The sequence below is a fragment of the Mixophyes fleayi genome, chromosome 10 (genome assembly GCF_038048845.1).
Source record: "Mixophyes fleayi isolate aMixFle1 chromosome 10, aMixFle1.hap1, whole genome shotgun sequence".
In the NCBI taxonomy this organism is placed as follows: domain Eukaryota; kingdom Metazoa; phylum Chordata; class Amphibia; order Anura; family Limnodynastidae; genus Mixophyes; species Mixophyes fleayi.
The window spans coordinates 105124574-105152201 of record NC_134411.1 but is presented as its reverse complement, the minus strand read 5'-3'; the positions used below and the strand labels follow the sequence as shown (position 1 = coordinate 105152201).

The following is a 27628-nucleotide window of genomic DNA, read 5'->3' as shown; positions in this document are numbered from 1 at the left end:
CATCCAGGACAGGGTTCCTTCTAGGTAACTGTCACTGCTAGGGTACCCCCTCTCTGGTACATCTGGGCTAGTACTCCTGACCTCTTCCTATGGATCAGGGTTGCTGTGGATGAATTGTCCCTGGCCTATCACACTGGCCAGAGCTGCAGGGTAACGGGCAGAGCGGTGGTACTGGGAAGCTGGGTCCATACAGCCAGAAACGGATTAGATTTGGAGTCTAATCTGTAGGTCACAGGATTTTCAGCATGGAAGACGTTTTCAAGCAGGTCTTTGAAGCAAGTGATGTTTATTTACAGTCACACTGATTGAAGGTGATCAGTGATCAGGTCAGATGGAACAAGAATGATGATACATTTCAGTGTAGAAGGTTTCTCTTTTTATACAGTTTGGACACAACCTTGCAAGGTAAGCCAGCCCCCTGAGGTCTGAGTTATTTTTAGTATCAGGATATGATATATGTTTCCCAAACATGGATTTACATGCAATGCAAAGCTAACAATATTTACACTACTCTGTTATGTGCTAAAACTTGATGCTTGCATTATCTGAGATGAAGTCACACCAGACAGCCAGGCAGTGGTTCCCTGCTGGGTATACAGGCTTGTGATGATTATGTAGTATATCTAATGACTGATTGTTATTTTCTGTCGAATTCATGTATGACCATGTGAATATTTTATGTAACCTCTCAAAGTATGCTTTGCTGACTGACCTAGTTGACCTGTGCAATTAACAAAGAGTCTTTTGAAACTAGCCAGAAAGATAATGATCTCGGGGGAGTTTGAAGCCCCAAAGTTGTAAACCATCTAGCCACTCAGAGCAGATCAAAGGTGAGAGATTCTCTGAGGTGCCCAAACATATATCTTAGTGATAGATAATTTACTTCGGAAAGCTCTGTGTCATTTTGGGAATCAATCTGACTTAATTGAAAAGTGTAATTCCTAAGGTGGGGGTGAAGAGCCAACAAGAAATGGTTTAAAAATCCCTTGTATCAGTCGTACAGTGTACATTTTTTTGTCAGGAACTTGTTTTTCAAGTTTAAAAGGACATTTCGCTCCAATCAAAATAGCTACACCGTTTCTCTTAAATGGGCCAGATGCAGGATAACAGATAGGGTAATTAGAGTTGTGGAACTGGGGCAGTGCATGTGATGAGAAATGGGTCTCCTGGACAGCTACTATATCAGCACCTTGGGATGCAAAACTTTTAAGGGCAATCCGGCGCTTGTTAGGGGAGTTTAGTCCCTTTGCATTAACAGAAAGAAACTTAAGCATATCGAAAAAAAATTAAATGAGTAGTACATCGTACATCTTACCCATGCTTCTATCTTTGGTGGCCTTCTTCTCCAGACCGTCTCTGACAGGACACAAGACAGACACAATAGGGAAGGGGGAGACAAAAAGACATAAATAAACTGATATAGTACCCATAAGGGAACTAGTACTTTGCCACTAAATAGTAAAACACACTATACAAGTGGCAAAATTAAGTATATAAGTGGGGACGTGTACCTGGGCCTAGGGCGCTCCCACCCAAGAAAACAAACCGTTTAGACAGATAACTTATACTAAGCAAACCGCTACTATAGCATGAATTAGCACCTATCAAATAGATAAATCATACATATCTATGAGTAATGGCACTGGGTGCTGACTTTAAGCCTAAAAGCTCGATCTGCCAAAGGGAAAGGTAGCTTGATAGGTCAAACAATATAAACAAAAAGGTATTAAAATTACAGTAACATCAAAGATTCCAGACCACTGATCCTAAACAAACAGGGAACCTAGTTCCTTCGCCCTGTTACCATCTCTGAGAGGGGGGCCAGCAACCAGATAGCCAAAAGCCGGTAAACTATCTCAGGGCATAAAAGGTTGTGGCTAGACTCAAAGAAACAGGCTAGGCTGACCTCCCCTAACAGAGGCGGCAAAGGTTGTATAACAAAACCGCTCTCAAAGAAACATTGTATATATAGAAGATCAAGCGTCCGGTGTGGACCATTCTCTGGTGATCCGGCTAGGCTTAGGTCGGGCTGGTGGATCCTGAAGCTGGACATCCCATTCGTTCAATAGTGCTGAACACTTTACAGTGTACATTTTTATGAGGGGGTCTATCAAGACTGAAATGTCCAATTTTCCTCAATTATATTCCCTCATACATGAGGTCTTAACTACTAAGTAGTAACTCTGATTTTATTTCCTATTTTATTTTCTGAAACTCATTTGTGTAACATATTGTATGTCTTGTTATTCATTTTTGTAAATAAGCCTTGGAAACATTTTTCAGATTAAATAAATTTAATCTAGTGTGTTCTCCGTGATTCTTTGTGAAGTTATGGAGCCCAGGGAGGCTCATGCTACCTGTGTATGTGATTTAAGTGTGAAACATTAATAAGTGTTTCTGGTGAATGTAAGGACACCATAATAAATCTTTTGTGGTGGCAGAAGTGACGCCAGTCACGGACAGCTGTTCAGATTACTGTATCTAGGACAGGCTGGGCGTTCGTGCCAAGGCTAAACAGGTGTTTGTCACTTCACATAAAGACTTACTTAGCATTTCCTGCTATCAGCAGACAGACATCCTGTCACGGGCACTAGGAGTCTTTACCCAGGGATCACCAGGTGATAGGCTTACCAGAGCAGTATAGGTGGTAATATGGTACTCTGGTAGCAGGGTGATCACGGAACAGGAAATAGCAGATGATGAGATGCTCAGGAAAGTCTATGACTAGCAGCACTGGCAATATGGAAGTAGTAATACACGAGGAACTGTATGGACAAAGGACACGTGAAGGTAGTCAGTGGTCTGCGGTAGCAAGTTGTACCACTGCTATAGTGAGGAGGAATGTCCAACAGAAACGAGGAGGTGATGAGAGTCAGCGGTCTGCGGATAGCAAGTTGTACCGCTGTCTGAGTGAAGGAATGGAATCCAAGTGGAGGTATCCGGGGAGTCAGTGGTCTGCGTTAGCAAGTTGTACCACTGCTATGTGAGAGGATACTGGAACGGGTGGAACTGTAAACAGGAGTCAGTGGTCTGCTACTAGCAAGTTGTACCACTGAATATATATGTGAGGAGGTACACGGGGAGAGACTGCAACACAATATATACACGGGCACCTTGACTTTGATCCACAGTAATATGCACAATATATACACGGGCACCTTGACTTTGATCCACAGTAATATGCACAATATAACTGTATAAATGACTGAACAACACTGCCAATGTAGAAAGTCTCTTGAAGTAATCCAGCATGAGATAACACAGTCAATGATGGCAATAGAGTCAGCGGATAGTACACTCCAGAGGAGAACCAACACAGTCCAGCAAGGTATGCAATACACAGCACAGTCAATGGGAAGTATGCATACCGTGGTTCAGGAGAAGGCAGTCAGACAGGAGTGCAGAGATACCTGAAGGGCAGGAGGCCGGCAGGATCCAAAGTCCCTGGATGGGTGAAGCGGTGGTCTAGCAGGTGCAGCGCACAGGTAGGTAGACCAGCAGGGAACACAGGAAGGCGTGGAGAGCGGATCAGTAGTAGATGGATGAGTAGCGCTGAGAAGTAACAGCAGCGGGTCTCTGCGGGAACACGGAGGTAGCCAATGGCAACCAGCAGGTGCAGTAACGATGGGACACCGGAGCAGAGTAGAACTGGAACAGTTGGTCACGGAGAGTAGCGGGTAGCAATAGTGGCAGCAGACTCAAGGAAACACGGGAGAGTTGACAAGGGCTGAAGACTGAAGCGCACAGGGGCAGCGGATAGGAATCAGCCAAACAGTCACGATGAAACACAGACGGGTTGCAGGTTGAAGACTGTAGTGCACGGAGGCAGCGGATAGGAATCAGCTAGCAGTCACGATGATGAAACACAGACGAGTTGCAGGTTGAAGACTGTAGTGCACGGAGGCAGCGGATAGGAATCAGCCAAACAGTCACGATGATGAAACACAGACGAGTTGCAGGTTGAAGCCTGTAGTGCACGGAGGCAGCGGATAGGAATCAGCTGGCAGTCACAATCATGAACAGGTGAGTGGATGTGAATGAAAGACTGTAGTGCACGGAGGCAGCGGATAGGCATCAGCTAACAGTCCCAATGATGCATGGTAGAGTTGAAGTGATTAGAAGACTGTAGTGCACGGAGGCAGCGGATAGGAATCAGCTCACAGTCACGATGATACAGTAGATGGTAGAAGTGGCATGGGAACCACAGTAGTAGAAGTGGTTTGGAAACCACAGAGGTAGAAGTGGTTTGGAAACCACAGGATCAGCTGGGCTGAATAAACGAGGAAACACAGGAACACCTTCAGAGACTCATGGGGAATGAGACTCCAAGATCAGGCAACGTGGTGTTGACCACAGGTGCTTAATATAGGGAGGTTGCCTGATCTGCCAATTTAGTTAAAGGAACATACACTGGAGGTATGGAAAGGGCTGCTCATGCGCAGTCCCTCAGGATGGAGGACGGCCACGGTTCCTAAATGTCCGGGAAGAAGCACTCACAGTCCGGTGAGTGACACATCCTCTAGCAAAGTTACAAACCCAAATAATGACATTACCATACAAAACACATCCCAATGTAACACAATACGTGCATTTCAAATTATACATTGGTGCCTGAACCTCTGACTGAAATACATTTCTGCAATAAATTATTTCTACATGATCCAGCCACAAATAGGTTATTTATAAGTGATCCCGTCACACCATGGTACTATCACATGTGGCTAGTTCACTGCTGTAAACTTCTGTGTGATATACATGTGTCACATGTCATCTCATACAATGTGTCAATGGGGGTGTTATCATATTGGCGTTTAGGGGAAATGTTGCATGGTATGTGTGTGCACAGTAGGAGCAACGACACATGTGTGATACAGAAAACACTGACAGAGAATTTATTCACTTGTGTTGTAACAGAGTTGTCTACAACAAGACGACAAGAATGGCTTCGAATGCTGAGGGGGTTGATATTCGCGTCCCTGGCTTTGGAAAGACATTTTCTGTTGAATACCTGGATAAAAGCAAGTTGGCTGGTAAAATGACGTTAAATGAGTATTACCTTCCTGTATATAATGAATGAAGGCAGTGATAGTGATTGTGAGATCAGGGCTGGTGCAACTTAATGAGAATCTCTGACACAAACGTTACATTCATGCTCTTATGGAAGAACATCGCAAACTAGAAAGTGACTAATTTCAGCAGTAATCATTCACAATGTTTTCCTCTATAAAGGCCACAGAACTAAATCCCCTTGCTGGGCCTACAGACTTTTTTCATAAACCCAGTAGCAATTGTGTAACACTGGGATAGTGTTTCTCAAATCCAGTCCTCAAGGAATCCCAACAGTGCATGTTTTCCATATCTCCTGCTGTAGCACATTCATATTTCCCCTGTCACCTGGAAAACCTGCACTGTTAGGGCTCCCTAAGGACTGGATTTGAGGCCCTAGAATAACTTTCTCCTTCTCATATCAGTCCCTGCCCCATTGGAGCTTACAGTCTAAATTCCCTAACATACACACACACACAGAACAAGAGAGACTAAGGTCAATTTAATAACAGCCAAATAACATACCAGTATGTCTTTGGAGTGTGAGAGGAAACCAGAGCACCCAGAGGAAACCCACACAAACACGGGGAGAACATACATACGCCACACAGATAAGACCCGTCTTGTGAGGCAGAAGTGCTAACCACTGAGCCATTGTGCTGCCCATGGCACAGACAAAGGAAAAATATTGCCATGCCAGATTCCATTGTATTTACTGCTAACCGTTATATGATGTCAGATAATTTACAGCACGGAATAAGATCTGTGTGGGCTGTCTCCCTGTAACTTCAGTGAGCAGATATTCCTTTCTTTCTATAATAATCATTATTTATAATGTATGGTGTAGTATAGCTTTGTATTGATTATTATTAATATGAATCACTATATCAGTCCATGCACTTTCCTTTGTCTACCAGGCTATTTCCACACACTTGTACAAAACTTGGTGAACAATGGTTACATAAGAGATGAGACGGTCCGTGCAGCTCCCTACGACTGGAGAATTGCTCCCAGTAAGTACAGGCTCACTATGTCCAGAGAAGAAGACTTAAGAAATGTGTTCCCAGGCTGGCACATTCACACCCCAGCAAACAGGTCATACAATAATCATTCATGAAGCTAGCTCCCAAAAAGAAGACGTTTCATACAGAAAATCCAGAAATCTACAGCAGACATGTTGAACAGCAGACTGACCTGTATAATAAAAGAGAATATCTATATAGAGATAATAATGAGGCTGTGAGGATATACATGTGACAAGATAATGTGGTTCTCTAACATATACAGTGACTGGCACTCCAAACAAACGATGCTCACACAGGTTTGCTGAACCACTTTGCTGCAGTTTCATTCAGGGATGTCAGGATGGTATAGTACAGTAACTCTTGTAGTTCCAGTAAACAAAGAAATATATTTACAAAGCCATGCGACCTTGCTGCTAGCTAGATACTCGGTCCCCTCGCTAGTCACCGGCCCCTGGCTGGCGTTGGTCACCCCGCCCACAACATAGATCCAGCTGTTTATGCTTCCTTCCCAGCACTAACTAGCTCGACCATTAATTAATTACACCCATGTGCTCCATGATCCTGTGTTCTGTGTGTAGAGAAGTGTGGAGACTTAACTCAGTCTGCAGCATGAGCCTGCAGACTGCCAGAGAAATGATTAGTCACTCCCTTAATGTCTGAGGCAAACTGCCCTTTCTGCTTTTCATACAGTGGGATTCTCTGACATGTACATATATAGGGGGTTCTCTGACATATATATATATATATAGGTGGTTCTCTGACATATACATATAGAGGGGGTTCTCTGACATATACATATAGAGGGGGTTCTCTGACATATATATATATAGGGGGTTCTCTGACATATACATATATAGGGGGTTCTCTGACATATATATATATATATATATATATATATATATATATAGGGGGTTCTCTGACATATACATATATAGGGGGTTCTCTGATATATATATATAGATATATATATAGATATATATATATATATATATAGGTGGTTCTCTGATATATACATATATAGGGGGTTCTCTGACATATACATATATAGGGGGTTCTCTGACATATACATATAGAGGGGGTTCTCTGACATATACATATATAGGGGGTTCTCTGACATATATATATATATATATATATATATATAGGGGGTTCTCTGACATATACATATATAGGGGGTTCTCTGACATATACATATATAGGGGGTTCTCTGACATATATATATATAGGGGGTTCTCTGACATATACATATATAGGGGGTTCTCTGACATATACATATATAGGGGGTGTTCTGACATATACATATATAGGAGGTTCTCTGACATATACATATATAGGGGATTCTCTGACATATACATATATAGGGGATTCTCTGACATATACATATAGAGGGGGTTCTCTGACATATACATATATAGGGGGTTCTCTGACATATACATATATAGGGGTTTTCTGACATATACATATATAGGGGGTTCTCTGATATATATATATATATATATATATATATATATATATATATATATATATATATATATATATGTGGTTCTCTGACATATACATATATAGGGGGTTCTCTGACATATACATATAGAGGGGGTTCTCTGACATATACATATATAGGGGTTTTCTGACATATACATATATATAGGGGGTTCTCTGACATATACATATATAGGGGGTTCTCTGACATATATATATATATATATATAGATATATATATATATATATAGGTGGTTCTCTGACATATACATATATAGGGGGTTCTCTGACATATACATATAGAGGGGGTTCTCTGACATATACATATATAGGGGGTTCTCTGACATATATATATATATATATATATATATAGGGGGTTCTCTGACATATACATATATAGGGGGTTCTCTGACATATACATATATAGGGGGTTCTCTGACATATATATATATAGGGGGTTCTCTGACATATATATATATATATATATATATATATATATATATATATATATATATATAGGGGGTTCTCTGACATATACATATATAGGGGGTTCTCTGATATATATATATAGATATATATATATATATATATATATATATATATATATATATATAGGTGGTTCTCTGACATATACATATATAGGGGGTTCTCTGACATATACATATAGAGGGGGTTCTCTGACATATACATATATAGGGGGTTCTCTGACATATATATATATATATATATATATAGGGGGTTCTCTGACATATACATATATAGGGGGTTCTCTGACATATACATATATAGGGGGTTCTCTGACATATATATATATAGGGGGTTCTCTGACATATACATATATAGGGGGTTCTCTGACATATACATATATAGGGGGTGTTCTGACATATACATATATAGGAGGTTCTCTGACATATACATATATAGGGGATTCTCTGACATATACATATATAGGGGATTCTCTGACATATACATATAGAGGGGGTTCTCTGACATATACATATATAGGGGGTTCTCTGACATATACATATATAGGGGTTTTCTGACATATACATATATAGGGGGTTCTCTGATATATATATATATATATATATATATATATATGTGGTTCTCTGACATATACATATATAGGGGGTTCTCTGACATATACATATAGAGGGGGTTCTCTGACATATACATATATAGGGGTTTTCTGACATATACATATATATAGGGGGTTCTCTGACATATACATATATAGGGGGTTCTCTGACATATATATATATATATATATATATATATATATATATATATATATATATATATATAGGGGGTTCTCTCACATACATATATAGGGGGTTCTCTGAAAGATAGATAGATATATATATATATAAATAGGGGGTTCTCTGACATACATATATAGGGGTTCTCTGATATATATATATATATATATATATATATATATATATATATATATATATATATATATATATAGGGGGTTCTCTGACATACATATATAGGGGGTTCTCTGACATATACATATATAGGGAGTTCTCTGACATATACATATATATAGGGGGTTCTCTGACATATACATATAGAGGGGGTTCTCTGACATATACATATATATAGGGGGTTCTCTGACATATACATATATAGGTGGTTCTCTGACATATACATATATAGGGAGTTCTCTGACATATACATATATAGGGGGTTCTCTGACATATACAAATATAGGTGTTTCTCTGACATATACATATATAGGGGGTTCTCTGACATATACATATATAGGGGTTCTCTGACATATACATATATAGGGGGTTCTCTGACATATACATATATAGGGAGTTCTCTGACATATACATATATAGGGGGCTCTCTGACATACATATATAGGGGGTTCTCTGACATATACATATATAGGGAGTTCTCTGACATATTCATATATAGGTTTTCTGACATATATATATATATAGGGGGGTCTCTGACATATACATATATAAGGGGTTCTCTGACATACATATATAGGAGGTTTTCTGACATGTATATATATATACATACATATATATATATATATATATATATATATATATATATATATATATATATATATAGGGGGTCTCTGACATATACATATATAGGGGGCTTTCTGACATATACATATATAGGTGGTTCTCTGACATATACATATATAGGGGGTTCTCTGACATATACATATATAGGAGGTTTTCTGACATATACATATATAGGGGGTTCTCTGACATATACATATATAGGGGATTCTCTGACATATACATATATAGGGGATTCTCTGACATATACATATATAGTGGGTTCTCTGACATATACATATATAGGGGGTTCTCTGACATATACATATATAGGAGGTTTTCTGACATATACATATATAGGGGGGTCTCTGACATATACATATATAGGGGCTTCTCTGACATATACATATATAGGAGGTTTTCTGACATATATATATATATATATATATATATAGGGGGGTATCTGACATATACATATATATAGGGGGTTCTCTGACATATACATATATAGGTGGTTCTCTGACATATACATATATAGGGGGTTTTCTGACATATACATATATAGGAGGTTCTCTGACATATACATATATAGGGGATTCTCTGACATATACATATATAGGGGATTCTCTGACATATACATATAGAGGGGGTTCTCTGACATATACATATATAGGGGGTTCTCTGACATATACATATATAGGGGGTTCTCTGACATATACATATATAGGGGTTTTCTGACATATACATATATAGGGGGTTCTCTGATATATATATATATATATATATATATATAGGTGGTTCTCTGACATATACATATATAGGGGGTTTTCTGACATATACATATATAGGAGGTTCTCTGACATATACATATATAGGGGATTCTCTGACATATACATATATAGGGGATTCTCTGACATATACATATAGAGGGGGTTCTCTGACATATACATATATAGGGGGTTCTCTGACATATACATATATAGGGGGTTCTCTGACATATACATATATAGGGGGTTCTCTGATAGATATATAGATATATATATATATATATAGGTGGTTCTCTGACATATACATATATAGGGGGTTCTCTGACATATACATATATAGGGGGTTCTCTGACATATACATATATAGGGGTTTTCTGACATATACATATATATAGGGGGTTCTCTGACATATACATATATAGGGGGTTCTCTGACATATATATATATATATATATATATATATATATATATATATATATATATATAGGTGGTTCTCTGACATATACATATATAGGGGGCTCTCTGACATACATATATAGGGGGTTCTCTGACATATACATATATAGGGAGTTCTCTGACATATTCATATATAGGAGGTTTTCTGACATATATATATATAGGGGGTCTCTGACATATACATATATAGGGGGCTTTCTGACATATACATATATAGGTGGTTCTCTGACATATACATATATAGGGGGTTCTCTGACATATACATATATAGGAGGTTTTCTGACATATATATATATATATATATATATATATATATATATATATAGGGGGGTCTCTGACATATACATATATAGGGGGTTCTCTGACATATACATATATAGGGGATTCTCTGACATATACATATATAGGGGATTCTCTGACATATACATATATAGGGGGCTCTCTGACATATATATATATATATATATATATATATATATATATATATATATATAGGGGTTTTCTGACATATATATATATATATATATATATATATATATAGGGGGGTCTCTGACATATATATATATATATATAGGGGTTTTCTGACATATATATATATATATATATATATATATATATATATATATATAGGGGTTTTCTGACATATATATATATATATATAGGGGGTTCTCTGACATATATATCAGGGGCGCACGCAGGATTATTAGGGGTTCCCCCCCCCACACACAAAAAAAACCCCTGCAGCAGCTCAGTTTCGGCAGCACTGTACTATACAGCAGCCGCGGCACTGTCAAAGAAGCGTCCGCGGCGGTGCTGTATACAATGCAGCACCGCCCGGACGCTTCTTTGAAAGCGCTGCGGCGGCTGTATAGTACAGTGCCGCTATGTGGGGCACTTAGTTAGCAGAGGGGAGGGGTTTCTGGAGACCCAAAAAACCCCCCCTGCGTGCGCCACTGTATGTATATATATATATATATATATATATAGGGGATTCTCTGACATATACATATATAGGAGGTTTTCTGACATATACATATATAGGAGGTTCTCTGACATATACATATATAGGAGGTTCTCTGACATATACATATATAGGGGGTTCTCTGACATATACATATATAGGAGGTTCTCTGACATATACATATATATAGGAGGTTCTCTGACATATAAATTTCGTATTTATATAAATGGTTATGCTGATAACGTTTGCATTTTTATTTAATTGTAAAAACATTTTATTATGTGTGTGATGTTACCTTTTATTGTACATAAGTTGTGTGTATACTGCTGTCTGCTCTGTGTCTACGTACGGGAAGTACTATGTAGGCAGTGCGTTCATACACCCAGATGCAAATGGTAATGTATCTACAGATACACTTGGATTTGACTATGGGCGGAACTACGCTCGAGTTCTGTGCACTTTTTTCAAACACAACTTACGTGCAAGTTGCATTCGGACTTGGATCAGGCTTCTACCTAGGCTGAAATTGCTGATAACAGAGTACAATAGGTTGTCCTGTGCTATATAACAAATATCACATATTTTACACAAGATCATTACGTTGAAGAATATTTTTATTATGTCCACTGATGACCTTGTCTCTTTTCCAGATGGCCAGAAGGAGTACTTTGAAAAACTAAAGCATCTGATAGAGGAGATGCACGCAGAGTATGAGAGGCCAGTCTTTCTAATTGGCCACAGCCTTGGCAATCTCTATCTGCTTTATTTCCTTAATCATCAGCCGCCACAGTGGAAAAAGAAATATATCAAAGGATTTATATCCCTCGGAGCTCCATGGGGAGGAGCGGTGAAGCCGCTGCTTGTACTCATGTCAGGTCAGTATTGTGTTTGTATTTATACAGCTGGTAGTGTGCAGCAATAGGGGGTCTGATGTTGTGGATAGATCCACCTTCCCCCACACAACAATGAGAAGAAATAACTTATTGCACAAACTCATCTCTGTTATGGGCGTAGCGGCCTCCTGCAGATTACTGACATTTGAGGCAGCATAAAGCATCGGTCTCACCACCACATTCCTTTGATTGAGTGCATCATGGGGAGTCTCCCTCTCATCCCAATGATGGACCATGCAGTTATTTGGAAATTACAGAATACTGTAGATTGCATTTAACTTCCAATTTTGTTCAACCCATTGTCCCCTGTGTCCAGAGCTGTTTTTGGCTCTACATAAAGAGCACACGTTGGTAATCAATCTGTCTTTATCTCTGTGTGTATCTTCACTTTTTGTGGTGTTTTAAGAGCTCCTTTCGAACAGCAACTACATACACCCAGAAGTAAGACACCTACATCTGCTGAAAGCATATGACCTACAGATAAGAAGTCAGAATCTAATCTGACCCAGGGTGTCAGGTGCTGCCGCAGCTACATACACCCAGAAGTAAGCGGTTCCAGGTGATGTCAGCAAGTACTCCAAATGGCGGCTCACCACAATACATTTACATTAGCTGAGGGTCTGATTGTGGAGCAGTACCTGTAGGAGTGGTCAGTAATGGCAGGTTACTGATTGTAAGAGGACAACACAAGACAAAACTTTAACCCCCCCCAGTCTGAAGATCAGTTGGTGAGAGGCGTTACCGAGGAACAGAGTCATTTCAGCACAGGAGGATACACAATGTACTACTCATCTTCTCTATTCGTGCAAGACGAATACAGACCTAGAGATTAGAGCTAACTTTAATCTGTCCAGCAAGAAACCAGCCACAGCCACCAGCAAAGAGGAGCTGAGCAGCTATACATACCATCCAAAAGTAAGCTGTTCCAGGTGCCCATGAAGGGGCCTGGTGGTGGCAGCAACCTCTCTCCTACAACTAGTGCACAGTTGGCACTTACCGTCGCTGTGTACCATCAGATGAGTGGTCAGTAACCATTTACAAAGATGCCAGTTGCTAGTGTTCCCCCTCGCTGGGCACCTGGGCTGGTACTCCTGACCTCTTCCCTTAGATCAGGGTTGCTGTGGATGGTCCCCCCTAGCCTATCACACTGGCCAGAGCTGCAGGGTAGCGGCCAGAGCGGTGGTACCGGAGTTCTGGGTCCAAACCTCAGAACAGCGGGATAACAGATTAGATTGGTCTAATCTGTAGGTCACAGGAATTACAGCAGGTAAGTAGGCGTCAAAGCAGGATCTTGAAGCAATGATGCTTATTAGCTCAAGAAGTCCTTAAAAGAACCTTTACACACTAGTCTGAGGTACTAGTGATCATCTAGAAGTTACAGATGGAATAATACAAAACCTAGTCAAACAGGGCTCTTTTATAGTTTTAGAGAGCTAACCTGGCTGGGGGTAATTCTTCCTTCTGCCCTTTTATCCAATCCAGGCTGATTCATGCAGCCTGCACATGAATCACCCTAAAGGGGTTTTTACATTGCTGCTAGTGGCAGGTGGGAGTGTACTTACCCCCGGTCCACGAGCTGTCCGGCTCAGCCTCCTCTCCTCCCCTGGTGCCAGAATGTCTATGGTGGGAGATTTATCTTTTATATAATCTCCCACCGAAAGTACTTCCAGGGACGTGGCTGCGTGCGATCGAGCTCGTCACGCTCTTACTGTACATTTACTACGGTCGAATGCACCTTTCCCGCCCCGTTCCTCCCAGAAATTGTAGGCTGTAGTAAGTGTCCTTTGCGTACGAAGATGAATTGGACGTTGCTGCGTTTAGTTGCATATGGTCTGGTTCTGGGCATGCCCAGATGAAATTTGTGGATTATGCGCACAACAGCATTTACGCTCTTTGATGAATCGGGCTCACTGACTTTTTTGTTCCTTGTAAATTTCTATTTCTCCACTAATGAATTTAGTCTTTATAAAATCTGGAGGGCGATTACCACCTCAAATGTTCCTGTAAGTATGTCACTCATTCCTATATAAATGACCTGTTTTTGCCACTGAATTTACCTATCTGTCACCAAAGCGCTACCTTGTCAACAGCGATTACTCATAAGTTCTTCTCCGCGCTTCCCCACATCTAACCAGCCTCTCACTCTCCTCCTGCCTAATTCAGCTGCCTCTCCAACTGACCTACTCAAGCCTCACAGCTGCTTCTCAAAACCTGCTGGAGCCTCACAACTGGTTCTTGGAAGCTCCCGGGCAGGGGCGCCGAGAGGGGGGGGGGTACTTATTACTGGGCCCCAGGTATGCCAGGGTGCCTGGGCCCGCACTGCAGAATAGCCCAGATTTTTTTTCTTTTACAATTTTTTTTTTGTTGTTGTTGTTTTTTTTGGGGTTTCCTGGGAAGGACAGGGCGTGGGGGTTGTCGGGGGCAGTCTATGCAATCCCTGCAAAGGCTGTCGAGTCGCATATTATGCGCTGTGACAGTCTATGCAGGGATCGCACAGGCTGCATCCATCTCCACTAGGCATGTGGACAGAGGGTACATGTGTGTGTAAAGCATGTGGACAGAGGGTACATGTGTGTGTAAAGCATGTGGACAGAGGGTACATGTGTGTGTAAAGCATGTGGACAGAGGGTACATGTGTGTGTAAAGCATGTGGACAGAGGGTACATGTGTGTGTAAAGCATGTGGACAGAGGGTACATGTGTGTGTAAAGCATGTGGACAGAGGGTACATGTGTGTGTTAAGCATATGGACAGAGGGTACATGTGTGTGTAAAGCATGTGGACAGAGGGTACATGTGTGTGTAAAGCATGTGGACAGAGGGTACATGTGTGTGTAAAGCATGTGGACAGAGGGTACATGTGTGTGTAAAGCATGTGGACAGAGGGTACATGTGTGTGTAAAGCTGATTGGCAGAGAGAGTATGTGAGTGTAAAGCTGCTGGGCACAGTGGACATATGTGGGTAAAGCTGCTGGGCATTTCTGTAATGACAGTACTACAGAGCTCCGTCCCAAGACTACTGGTGGCCTGTAGCACCAAATGATTGTATCCTCTAATGAGGATATATTAAATTATTCCTTGCCTTGTGCTTTTAACCTCCTAGGCACGTCCCCAATGACACACAGCCACACCTCCAATGGTGTGGCCACACACCTTTGGGGTTTCCCTTCTAGTGGACTATAGCGGGGCCCCATGAAGTTGCTGTACCGGGCCCAAAATTTCTCTTGGCTGAACTGCCCCCGGGCACCTGCTGGAGCCTCACTGTCACGAATCGGGGTCTTAGTACTGTTTACACCACTCGGCGGTACCATATCACCGTACATCTCCCTCCTTGTCGAATGCAGCATTCTATCCTGGGACAAGCGTGACTTCTGTCTGCAGTGCTGGAGGCTGCCATCTTGGGTGAGACATTTGCTAAACATCCTGCTGAGTCTGAACACTTGGTGGATATCATCCACCAATTGCAGACTATAAGAGTCTCCTCTTACACTCAGCAAATTGCAAGTGCAACACTTTCCTAGTTCCTGATCTCCACAGTTGCTGTTGTTTTGCTGCCTGCTTTACAAATCTCAACCCTTCATCCTGGTTGCTCCTTCAATCCTCCTGCTGTATACAGATCTCCACCATTTATCCTCTGAGGGAATTCAGCCACATCCTGCAGCTGTGTTATGGACTTCTCTGTGTGAGTTCAACTTCATCTTGCTGGCTGTTTTATGAACTGCAAACCAATAACCCTCTATGTGAATTCAGCTGCTTCATCTTGCTGTTAAATGAACTGCAAACCAATAACCTTCTGTGAGAATTCAGCTGCTTCATCTTGTTGCTGTTATGTGAACTGCAAACCATTAACCTGTGTGTGAATTCAGCTTTATTCTGCCTGCTGAAATAAATACTTTGGTTATTTATTCCTCGTGTGCTTGTGTACAGATTCCAGCTGTTATCTTCGGTGTGGTTCCTCCTAACATCCAGTATACAGGATTAAAGCAAGCTCTATGAGCAAGGCATTCATCCGGCCTCTCAGTTTCCACTACACTCCTGCCACGGCTAGTCCCAGGGGGCTCGAGACGATCCCAGAAACCCTATTGCTTTGACACTCACATCTGGTTCTCGGAAGCCCCCAGGCACCTGCTGGTGCCTCGCAACTGGCTCTCAGAACCCTAGGTACCTGCTGGAGCCTCGCAGCTGGTTCTCAGAACCCCCAGACACCTGCTGGAGCCTCGCAGCTGGTTCTCAGAAACCCCAGACACCTGCTGGAGCCTCGCAGCTGGTTCTCAGAACCCCCAGACACCTGCTGGAGCCTCGCAGCTGGTTCTCAGAACCCCCAGACACCTGCTGGAGCCTCGCAGCTGGTTCTCAGAACCCCCAGACACCTGCTGGAGCCTCGCAGCTGGTTCTCAGAACCCCCAGACACCTGCTGGAGCCTCGCAGCTGGTTCTCAGAACCCCCAGACACCTGCTGGAGCCTCGCAGCTGGTTCTCAGAACCCCCAGACACCTGCTGGAGCCTCGCAGCTGGTTCTCAGAACCCCCAGACACCTGCTGGAGCCTCGCAGCTGGTTCTCAGAACCCCCAGACACCTGCTGGAGCCTCGCAGCTGGTTCTCAGAACCCCCAGACACCTGCTGGAGCCTCGCAGCTGGTTCTCAGAACCCCCAGACACCTGCTGGAGCCTCGCAGCTGGTTCTCAGAACCCCCAGACACCTGCTGGAGCCTCGCAGCTGGTTCTCAGAACCCTAGGTACCTGCTGGAGCCTCGCAGCTGGTTCTCAGAACCCCCAGACACCTGCTGGAGCCTCGCAGCTGGTTCTCAGAACCCCCAGACACCTGCTGGAGCCTCGCAGATGGTTCTCAGAACCCCCAGACACCTGCTGGAGCCTCGCAGATGGTTCTCAGAACCCCCAGACACCTGCTGGAGCCTCGCAGCTGGTTCTCAGAACCCCCAGACACCTGCTGGAGCCTCGCAGCTGGTTCTCGGAACCCCCAGGCACCTGCTGGTGCCTCGCAACTGGCTCTCGGAACCCCCAGACACCTGCTGGAGCCTCGCAGCTGGTTCTCAGAACCCGCAGACACCTGCTGGAGCCTCGCAGCTGGTTCTCAGAACCCCCAGACACCTGCTGGAGCCTCGCAGCTGGTTCTCAGAACCCCCAGACACCTGCTGGAGCCTCGCAGCTGGTTCTCAGAACCCCCAGACACCTGCTGGAGCCTCGCAGCTGGTTCTCAGAACCCCCAGACACCTGCTGGAGCATCGCAGCTGGTTCTCAGAACCCCCAGACACCTGCTGGAGCCTCGCAGCTGGTTCTCAGAACCCTAGGTACCTGCTGGAGCCTCGCAGCTGGTTCTCAGAACCCCCAGACACCTGCTGGAGCCTCGCAGCTGGTTCTCAGAACCCCCAGACACCTGCTGGAGCCTCGCAGATGGTTCTCAGAACCCCCAGACACCTGCTGGAGCCTCGCAGATGGTTCTCAGAACCCCCAGACACCTGCTGGAGCCTCGCAGCTGGTTCTCAGAACCCCCAGACACCTGCTGGAGCCTCGCAGCTGGTTCTCGGAACCCCCAGGCACCTGCTGGTGCCTCGCAACTGGCTCTCGGAACCCCCAGACACCTGCTGGAGCCTCGCAGCTGGTTCTCAGAACCCCCAGACACCTGCTGGAGCCTCGCAGCTGGTTCTCAGAACCCCCAGACACCTGCTGGAGCCTCGCAGCTGGTTCTCAGAACCCCCAGACACCTGCTGGAGCCTCGCAGATGGTTCTCAGAACCCCCAGACACCTGCTGGAGCCTCGCAGATGGTTCTCAGAACCTCCAGACACCTGCTGGAGCCTCGCAGCTGGTTCTCAGAACCCCCAGACACCTGCTGGAGCCTCGCAGCTGGTTCTCAGAACCCCCAGACACCTGCTGGAGCCTCGCAGCTGGTTCTCAGAACCCCCAGACACCTGCTGGAGCCTCGCAGCTGGTTCTCAGAACCCCCAGACACCTGCTGGAGCCTCGCAGCTGGTTCTCAGAACCCCCAGACACCTGCTGGAGCCTCGCAGCTGGTTCTCAGAACCCCCAGACACCTGCTGGAGCCTCGCAGCTGGTTCTCAGAACCCCCAGACACCTGCTGGAGCCTCGCAGCTGGTTCTCAGAACCCCCAGACACCTGCTGGAGCCTCGCAGCTGGTTCTCAGAACCCCCAGACACCTGCTGGAGCCTCGCAGCTGGTTCTCAGAACCCCCATACACCTGCTGGAGCCTCGCAGCTGGTTCTCAGAACCCCCAGGCACCTTCTGGAGCCTCGCAGCTGGTTCTCAGAACCCCCAGACACCTGCTGGAGCCTCGCAGCTGGTTCTCAGAACCCCCAGACACCTGCTGGAGCCTCGCAGCTGGTTCTCAGAACCCCCATGTCAGGATTCCCAACATGAAACCACAGAGAGAGTGTAGCTAACAAAGTGGATTTTATTAAACACCAGTCACACAGGTTTCAAGATGCAGGATGGTAGGGTATGGCAGAAATAGTAAAATAACTTAGTATACAACAGATGCTGAATGTGATAGTCTGCAGAATTTTACCATGAAGTAGTGGAGACTGCCGGTAACATTCTGCAACAGGTTGGTCCTCTGTAACACTGGAGAGCTGAAAGCAGGTACAGAGTCACAGACAAGCCGAGTGACAGTTACACAGAGGAAACCCGGTACTGGATGCCGGTAGAGGAGTCCAGTGGTGGCAGCATTTGTAAGCCCCTCTTACTGCGGTGAGAGGGCACGTTTGGGATACTGAAAGGGAGCGGTGGCAAAGTAAGCCCAGCCGGTTCCCAGCAGCAACAGACAGGGTGGCATAGGCGGTCCATCCTGTCACAGTCCTGTTCCAGAGTTATAGCACCTGTGTGGATGTCGGCACTTCTGCTCTCTGCAGCTCATCACTTCACAGCATCATCGTTCAGCTTATTCTGCTGCTAGACCTGTGACTATACTGCATCGTTCAGCATCTGTCCTGTTCCTGAATTACTACCCTAGTGTATACCTCAGTCCTCCGGAGTCCTACAGCTCATCGCTTCACAGTACTACCTGCTCAGCCTAACCCGCTGCTAGACCTGTGACTATACTGCATCGTTCAGCATCTGTCCTGTTCCTGAATTACTACCCTAGTGTATACCTTAGTCCTCCGGAGTCCTACAGCTCATCGCTTCACAGTACTTCCTGCTCAGCCTATTCCCCTATCAAGACTTGTGGCTATACTGCTGATCATCACACAGCATACGTCCAGTTCCTGAATTTCGATTTACCTGGGGCTACATTCCATTCTGCCTTACAGCTACTTGGTGGTTCTCCTAGTTATCTGCTCTGCACCCCCTACAGGACCGCGACCTGCGGTTGAGAGCAGTAAAGACCATAATTTCTTGCGGAAATCCCTGGTGAATACCTCTCCTCCGTTAGACTCTGCACCTCTCTGGGGGTAAGCTGTCACTAAAGCAGAGATCAAGACCATCTGGCTTTCGTGACAAAAACATAAAATTATAGACTCAAAACAAGTTGAAGAACCATTTGTGGAACTACCCTAAGCCAGCTGCTTCCAATCAGACTATTTGTTGTAAAGCCGAAAATAAGACTAACCGGGAGCAGCCGACTTCCGTGTCATGTGACTTCCTCTGCACAATGCAAGGAGGTCCCTTTGTGCAGCAAAACCAGTGGAGGAGGAAGGTGTGTGTGGTGTTCTCAGTCCCTCCTCCAGTGTGTGGGAGGAGTAAGATGGCATATGTAGAGAGGTCTGATGGCATGTGGGGAAGTCTGATGGGCATGTAAAGGGCACATGGGGAAGTCTTATTGGCATGTAAAGGGCACATGGGGAAGTCTTATTGGCATGTGGGGAGATTATATGGGAATATAAGGGGCTTGTAGGGAAGTCTGATGGCATGTGTGGAGGTTTCAAGTAAAGGACATGTGGGGAAGTCTGATGGGCATGTGGGTTTTTCCTCCAGGTGCTCTAGTTTCCTCCCATACTTTAAAAACATACTAATAGGTTAATTGGCTGCTATTAAATTGACCTTAGTCTCTTTCGGTGTGTGTGTGTGTGTGTATGTTAAGGAATTTAGACTGTAAGCTCCAATGGGGCAGGGACCTATGTGGGCGAGTTCTCTGTGGGACGGTCTCATGGCACGTGTGGAGGTCTCATGGTCATGTAAGGGGCATGTTGGGAGGTCTGACGAGCATGTAAGGGACCGCAGTCATAGACATGAGCAGTAGATGACATATATGTCCGGTTGACATCACTGTATGTTTCCAGTGACCTCAGTAAGAGATGTGTGCAGTAGATGACATCACTGTATATCTCCAGTGACCTCAGTAAGAGATGTGTGCAGTAGATGACATCACTGTAGATCCCCAGTGACCTCAGTAAGAGATGTGTGCAATAGATGACATCACTGTAGATCCCCAGTGACCTCAGTAAGAGATGTGTGCAGTAGGTGACATCACTGTAGATCCCCAGTGACCTCTGTAAGAGATGTGTGCAGTAGATGACATCACTGTATATCTCCAGTGACCTCAGTCAGAGATGTGTGCAGTAGATGACATCACTGTATATCTCCAGTGACCTCAGTAAGAGATGTGTGCAGTAGATGACATCACTGTAGATCCCCAGTGACCTCAGAGATGTGTGCAGTAGATGACATCACTGTAGATCCCCAGTGACCTCAGAGATGTGTGCAGTAGATGACATCACTGTATATCTCCAGTGACCTCAGTCAGAGATGTATGCAGTAGATGACATCACTGTAGATCCCCAGTGACCTCAGTCAGAGATGTGTGCAGTAGATGACATCACTGTAGATCTCCAGTGACCTCAGTAAAAGATGTGTGCAGTAGTAACATCATTGTAGATCCCCAGTGACCTCAGTAAGAGATGTGTGCAGTAGATGACATCACTGTATATCTCCAGTGACCTCAGTCAGAGATGTGTGCAGTAGATGACATCACTGTGTATCTCCAGTGACCTCAGTAAGAGATGTGTGCAGTAGATGACATCACTGTAGATCCCCAGTGACCTCAGTCAAAGATGTGTGCAGTAGATGACATCATTGTAGATCCCCAGTGACCTCAGTCAGAGATGTGTGCAGTAGATGACATCACTGTAGATCCCCAGTGACCTCAGTAAGAGATGTGTGCAGTAGATGACATCACTGTAGATCCCCAGTGACCTCAGTAAGAGATGTGTGCAGTAGATGCCATCACTGTAGATCCCCAGTGACCTCAGTTGGAGATGTGTGCAGTAGATGACATCACTGTAGATCCCCAGTGACCTCAGTCAGAGATGTGTGCAGTAGATGACATCACTGTAGATCCCCAGTGACCTCAGTAAGAGATGTGTGCAGTAGATGACATCACTGTAGATCCCCAGTGACCTCAGTCAGAGATGTGTGCAGTAGATGACATCACTGTGTATCTCCAGTGACCTCAGTCAGAGATGTGTGCAGCAGATGACATCACTGTAGATCCCCAGTTACCTCAGTAAGAGATGTGTGCAGTAGATGACATCACTGTAGATCCCCAGTGACCTCAGTCAGAGATGTGTGCAGTAGATGACATCACTGTGTATCTCCAGTGACCTCAGTCAGAGATGTGTGCAGTAGATGACATCACTGTAGATCCCTAGTGACCTCAGTAAGAGATGTGTGCAGTAGATGACATCACTGTAGATCCCCAGTGACCTCAGTAAGAGATGTGTGCAGTAGATGACATCACTGTAGATCCCCAGTGACCTCAGTAAGAGATGTGTGCAGTAGATGACATCACTGTATATCTCCAGTGACCTCAGTAAGAGATGTGTGCAGTAGATGCCATCACTGTAGATCCCCAGTGACCTCAGTTAGAGATGTGTGCAGTAGATGACATCACTGTAGATCCCCAGTGACCTCAGTCAGAGATGTGTGCAGTAGATGACATCACTGTAGATCCCCAGTGACCTCAGTAAGAGATGTGTGCAGTAGATGACATCACTGTAGATCCCCAGTGACCTCAGAGATGTGTGCAGTAGATGACATCACTGTGTATCTCCAGTGACCTCAGTCAGAGATGTGTGCAGCAGATGACATCACTGTAGATCCCCAGTTACCTCAGTAAGAGATGTGTGCAGTAGATGACATCACTGTAGATCCCCAGTGACCTCAGAGATGTGTGCAGTAGATGACATCACTGTGTATCTCCAGTGACCTCAGTCAGAGATGTGTGCAGTAGATGACATCACTGTAGATCCCTAGTGACCTCAGTAAGAGATGTGTGCAGTAGATGACATCACTGTAGATCCCCAGTGATCTCAGTAAGAGATGTGTGCAGTAGATGACATCACTGTATATCTCCAGTGACCTCAGTCAGAGATGTGTGCAGTAGATGACATCACTGTATATCTCCAGTGACCTCAGTTAGAGATGTGTGCAGTAGATGACATCACTGTAGATCCCCAGTGACCTCAGTAAGGTGTGTGCAGTAGATGACATCACTGTGTATCTCCAGTGACCTCAGTAAGATGTGTGCAGTAGATGACATCACTGTAGATCCCCAGTGACCTCAGTTCGAGATGTGTGCAGTAGATGCCATCACTGTGTATCCCCAGTGACCTCAGTAAGAGATGTGTGCAGTAGATGACATCACTGTAGATCCCCAGTGACCTCAGTAAGGTGTGTGCAGTAGATGACATCACTGTATATCTCCAAGGATCTCAGTTCGAGATGTGTGCAGTAGATGACATCACTGTATATCTCCAGGGATCTCAGTCAGAGATGTGTACAGTAGATGACATCACTGTAGATCCCCAGTGACCTCAGTAAGAGATATGTGCAGTAGATGACATCACTGTAGATCCCCAGTGACCTCAGTAAGGTGTGTGCTGTAGATGACATCACTGTATATCTCCAAGGATCTCAGTTCGAGATGAGTGCAGTAGATGACATCACTGTATATCTCCAGGGATCTCAGTCAGAGATGTGTGCAGTAGATGACATCACTGTAGATCCCCAGTGACCTCAGTCAGAGATGTGTGCAGTAGGTGACATCACTGTAGATCCCCAGTGACCTCAGTAAGGTGTGTGCAGTAGATGACATCACTGTATATCTCCATGGATCTCAGTCAGAGATGTGTGCAGTAGATGACATCACTGTATATCTCCAAGGATCTCAGTTCGAGATGTGTGCAGTAGATGACATCACTGTATATCTCCAGGGATCTCAGTCAGAGATGTGTACAGTAGATGACATCACTGTAGATCCCCAGTGACCTCAGTAAGAGATATGTGCAGTAGATGACATCACTGTAGATCCCCAGTGACCTCAGTAAGGTGTGTGCTGTAGATGACATCACTGTATATCTCCAAGGATCTCAGTTCGAGATGAGTGCAGTAGATGACATCACTGTATATCTCCAGGGATCTCAGTCAGAGATGTGTGCAGTAGATGACATCACTGTAGATCCCCAGTGACCTCAGTCAGAGATGTGTGCAGTAGATGACATCACTGTAGATCCCCAGTGACCTCAGTAAGGTGTGTGCAGTAGATAACATAATTTATTGCTATTATAGCATTATATTTACATGTTGTTAGTATAGATATTTGAATGCTACTAGTAAGTTTTGTGTGAAACAATAATTATATTATTAAATTAAGCATGTGTATTAATTGTTTAATTAAATATTTATAGGAGATAATCATGGGATTCCAATGGTTTCAAACATCAAAATTCGAGAAGAACAGCGAATGACCACAACCAATCCTTGGATGCTTCCAACGAACCTGGCATGGCCAGAATCACATGTCTTTATTTCTACTCCGTCGTATAATTATACATACAGGGACTACCAGAAGTTCTTCTTGGACATTGACTTTGAAGATGGCTGGTACATGTGGGATGATACAAAGGGTCTTATTGAAGGGCTCCCTCCCCCAGGTGTGGACATATATTGTATCTATGGTACAGGTCACCCTACAGCAGAGACCTATGTGTACGGAGATGGTTTCCCCAATGAGCCACCTATAGATATAAAGTATTCTGATGGTGATGATACTGTACACAAGAGAAGTATGGAGCTCTGCAAACAGTGGAAGGATCAGCAGAAGGAGCGTGTCCATGTAATTGAGTTACATGGAATGGAACATCTCAGTATTGTCTTTAGCAACCGAACATTAAATATTATTAATGAGATCTTGCTGGGGAACGATCTCTAAAGTTTGGGTTTATTATTCATATATTCTAAATTTCATAGCAGTTAAATGTCTAGGACTTTGTAGGATTACAGTACATGATATTTACATTTGTGTAAACCCTTTTCTTACTGCTTATTTCAATTTGCTAATTAAGGTGCACAAATTAAGTGGCTCTGTGTATTTTTGCCCATGATAATAAACTATAACGCGTGACTATGAGACATTTTCACAGTGGTCCAATAATATTTTCTGTTTACACGCACACGCAGAGGAACATGGGTGCCTGGCAACTCATTTTAAAAAGTCCTGGGGCTGCAGAATATAGTTCTTCAAGCATTAATCACCTTCCACAATACTCTACATTACTGGACTAGCTGGCTTCCAGGTCTATGCTCTCCTGTCAAATTAAAATGTTGTAAAGGCAGAAACCAACTGATAACATGCCCATATGTCTCCTTAGTTTTATACATCCATTAGAGGGGCTATTAGTTACCTTCTTTTCTTAATGGTATAATATTCCTTTAATCATTAAGCTTTCTGCTCAGGTAAATTCCTGGATGCTTGGTTCTATCCTTGTTCTGGGACTGAACTGTCCCTATAACTACACATGCATGATAATTTCCTTATTAATCCCTTGTGTAACCAGCACTGGCTAAAAGTGACCGCCCATTTATAAAGCCTGTTAGAGGAGCGAGTAAATTAATAAAAAAACAAAACCTCACAGTAATTTATGATTAATGTGAAATTAAATATACATATGTAACACAGAAGTAATATTAATCTTATCTGGAATACAATACTTATTAAATTAGCATTTGTCATTATTTACCTATAATGAAAGCTTTAAAGCAACACCTTATTAAACATATTGGGCTTCATGTAAAGGTGGACTCTTCTTGGTGCAAAGTGCGCATGTGTCCACATGCAGACTCGGTGGCATCTGACACAATTCCTTGTGCTTAGAGGCAGAACGGGGGAGGGACAGGGTGGGCAAGAGTAGACCAACAACAGTAAGGGCTTGGGCACGTACCTGCCTCCCAATTAGAGGCTGAAGCAGCCACAGATACGCTTATGGAGGCTTATCTGTTGCAGGTGCTCGACCACTGGTGCAAGATCTGTACTGATGACGGTCATGGACCTTTGTGGGATAGTAAAAAAGCAAAAATGTGAAAAAAAGCGATCCGAGCACCAGCACTTATTGTCTGAGCTCATTGACAAGAATGCAGGGGGACGAAAAGTATGTACTTGTTTGGAAGGTCAGGGTTTAGCTGATTTTGGGGTCAGGGTTTGGGAAGGATGTCTGGGTTAGAGGATCAGGATAAGGTTTGGGGAGGATATCAGGGTTAGAGGATCAGGATAGGGTTTGGAGAGGATGTCAGGGTTAGAGGATCAGGATAGGGTTTGGGGAGGATGTCAGGGTTAGAGGGTCAGGATAGGGTTTGGGGAGGATGTCAGGGTTAGAGGATCAGAATAAGGTTTGGAGAGGATGTCTGGGTTAGAGGATCAGGATAGGGTTTGGGGAGGATGTCAGGGTTAGAGGATCAGGATAGGGTTTGGAGAGGATGTCTGGGTTAGAGGATCAGGATAGGGTTTGGAGAGGATGTCAGGGTTAGAGGATCAGGATAAGGTTTGGGGAGGATGTCAGGGTTAGAGGATCAGGATAGGGTTTGGGGAGGATGTCAGGGTCAGAGGATCAGGATAGGATTTGGGGAGGATGTCAGGGTTAGAGGGTCAGGATATGGTTGAGGGGGGTGGGGTGTCTGGTTAGAGGATCAGGATAGGGTTTGGGGAGGATGTCAGGGTTAGAGGATCAGGATAAGGTTTGGGGAGGATGTCAGGGTTGGAGGATCACCATAGGGTTGAGGGGGGTGGGGTGTCTGGGTTGGAGGATCAGGATAAGGTTTGGGGAGGATGTCAGGGTTAGAGGATCAGGATAGGGCTTGGGGAGGATGTCAGGGTCAAAGGCTCAGGATAGGATTTGGGGAGGATGTCGGGGTTGGAGGACCAGCATAGGGTTGAGGGGGTGGGATGTCGGGTTAGAGGATCAGGATAAGGTTTAGGGAGGATGTCGGGTTAGAGGATCAGGATAGGATTTGGGGAGGATGTCAGGTTAGAGGGTCAGGATAGGGTTGAGGGGGGTGGGGTGTCTGGGTTAGAGGATCAGGATAGGGTTGAGGGGGGTGGGGTGTCTGGGTTAGAGGATCAGGATAGGGTTTGGGGAGGATGTCAGGGTTAGAGGATCAGGATAGGGTTTGGGGAGGATGTCGGGGTTGGAGGATCAGGATAGGATTTGGGGAGGATGTCGGGGTTGGAGGACCAGCATAGGGTTGAGGGGGTGGGATGTTGGGTTAGAGGTTCAGGATAAGGTTTGGGGAGGATGTCAGGGTTAGAGGATCAGGATAAGGTTTGGGGAGGATGTCAGGGTTAGAGGATCAGGATAAGGTTTGGGGAGGATGTCAGGGTTGGAGGATCAGGATAGGATTTGGGGAGGATGTCGGGGTTGGAGGACCAGCATAGGGTTGAGGGGGTGGGATGTTGGGTTAGAGGTTCAGGATAAAGTTTGGGGAGGATGTCAGGGTTAGAGGATCAGGATAAGGTTTGGGGAGGATGTCGGGTTGGAGGATCAGGATAAGGTTTGGGGAGGATGTCGGGTTAGAGGATCAGGATAGGGTTTGGGGAGGATGTCAGGGTTAGAGGATCAGGATAAGGTTTGGGGAGGATGTCGGGTTGGAGGATCAGGATAAGGTTTGGGGAGGATGTCGGGTTAGAGGATCAGGATAGGGTTTGGGGAGGATGTCGGGGTTGGAGGACCAG

At 44.4% G+C, this 27628-nt stretch overlaps 1 protein-coding gene across 1 annotated transcript in view; it reads left to right on the top strand.

The window, feature by feature from the left end:
* The window catches only part of LCAT (lecithin-cholesterol acyltransferase), a 32117-nt gene extending 7084 nt beyond the window's left edge, over positions 1 to 25033 (top strand). The window contains exons 3-6 of the mRNA XM_075189468.1: positions 4915 to 5030; positions 5964 to 6059; positions 12415 to 12639; positions 24312 to 25033. Coding sequence (XP_075045569.1) covers positions 4915 to 5030; positions 5964 to 6059; positions 12415 to 12639; positions 24312 to 24835 — 961 coding nt within the window. The 3' untranslated portion in view covers positions 24836 to 25033. The remainder of the gene's footprint in view (positions 1 to 4914; positions 5031 to 5963; positions 6060 to 12414; positions 12640 to 24311) is intronic.
* Positions 25034 to 27628: the final 2595 nt, after the last annotated feature.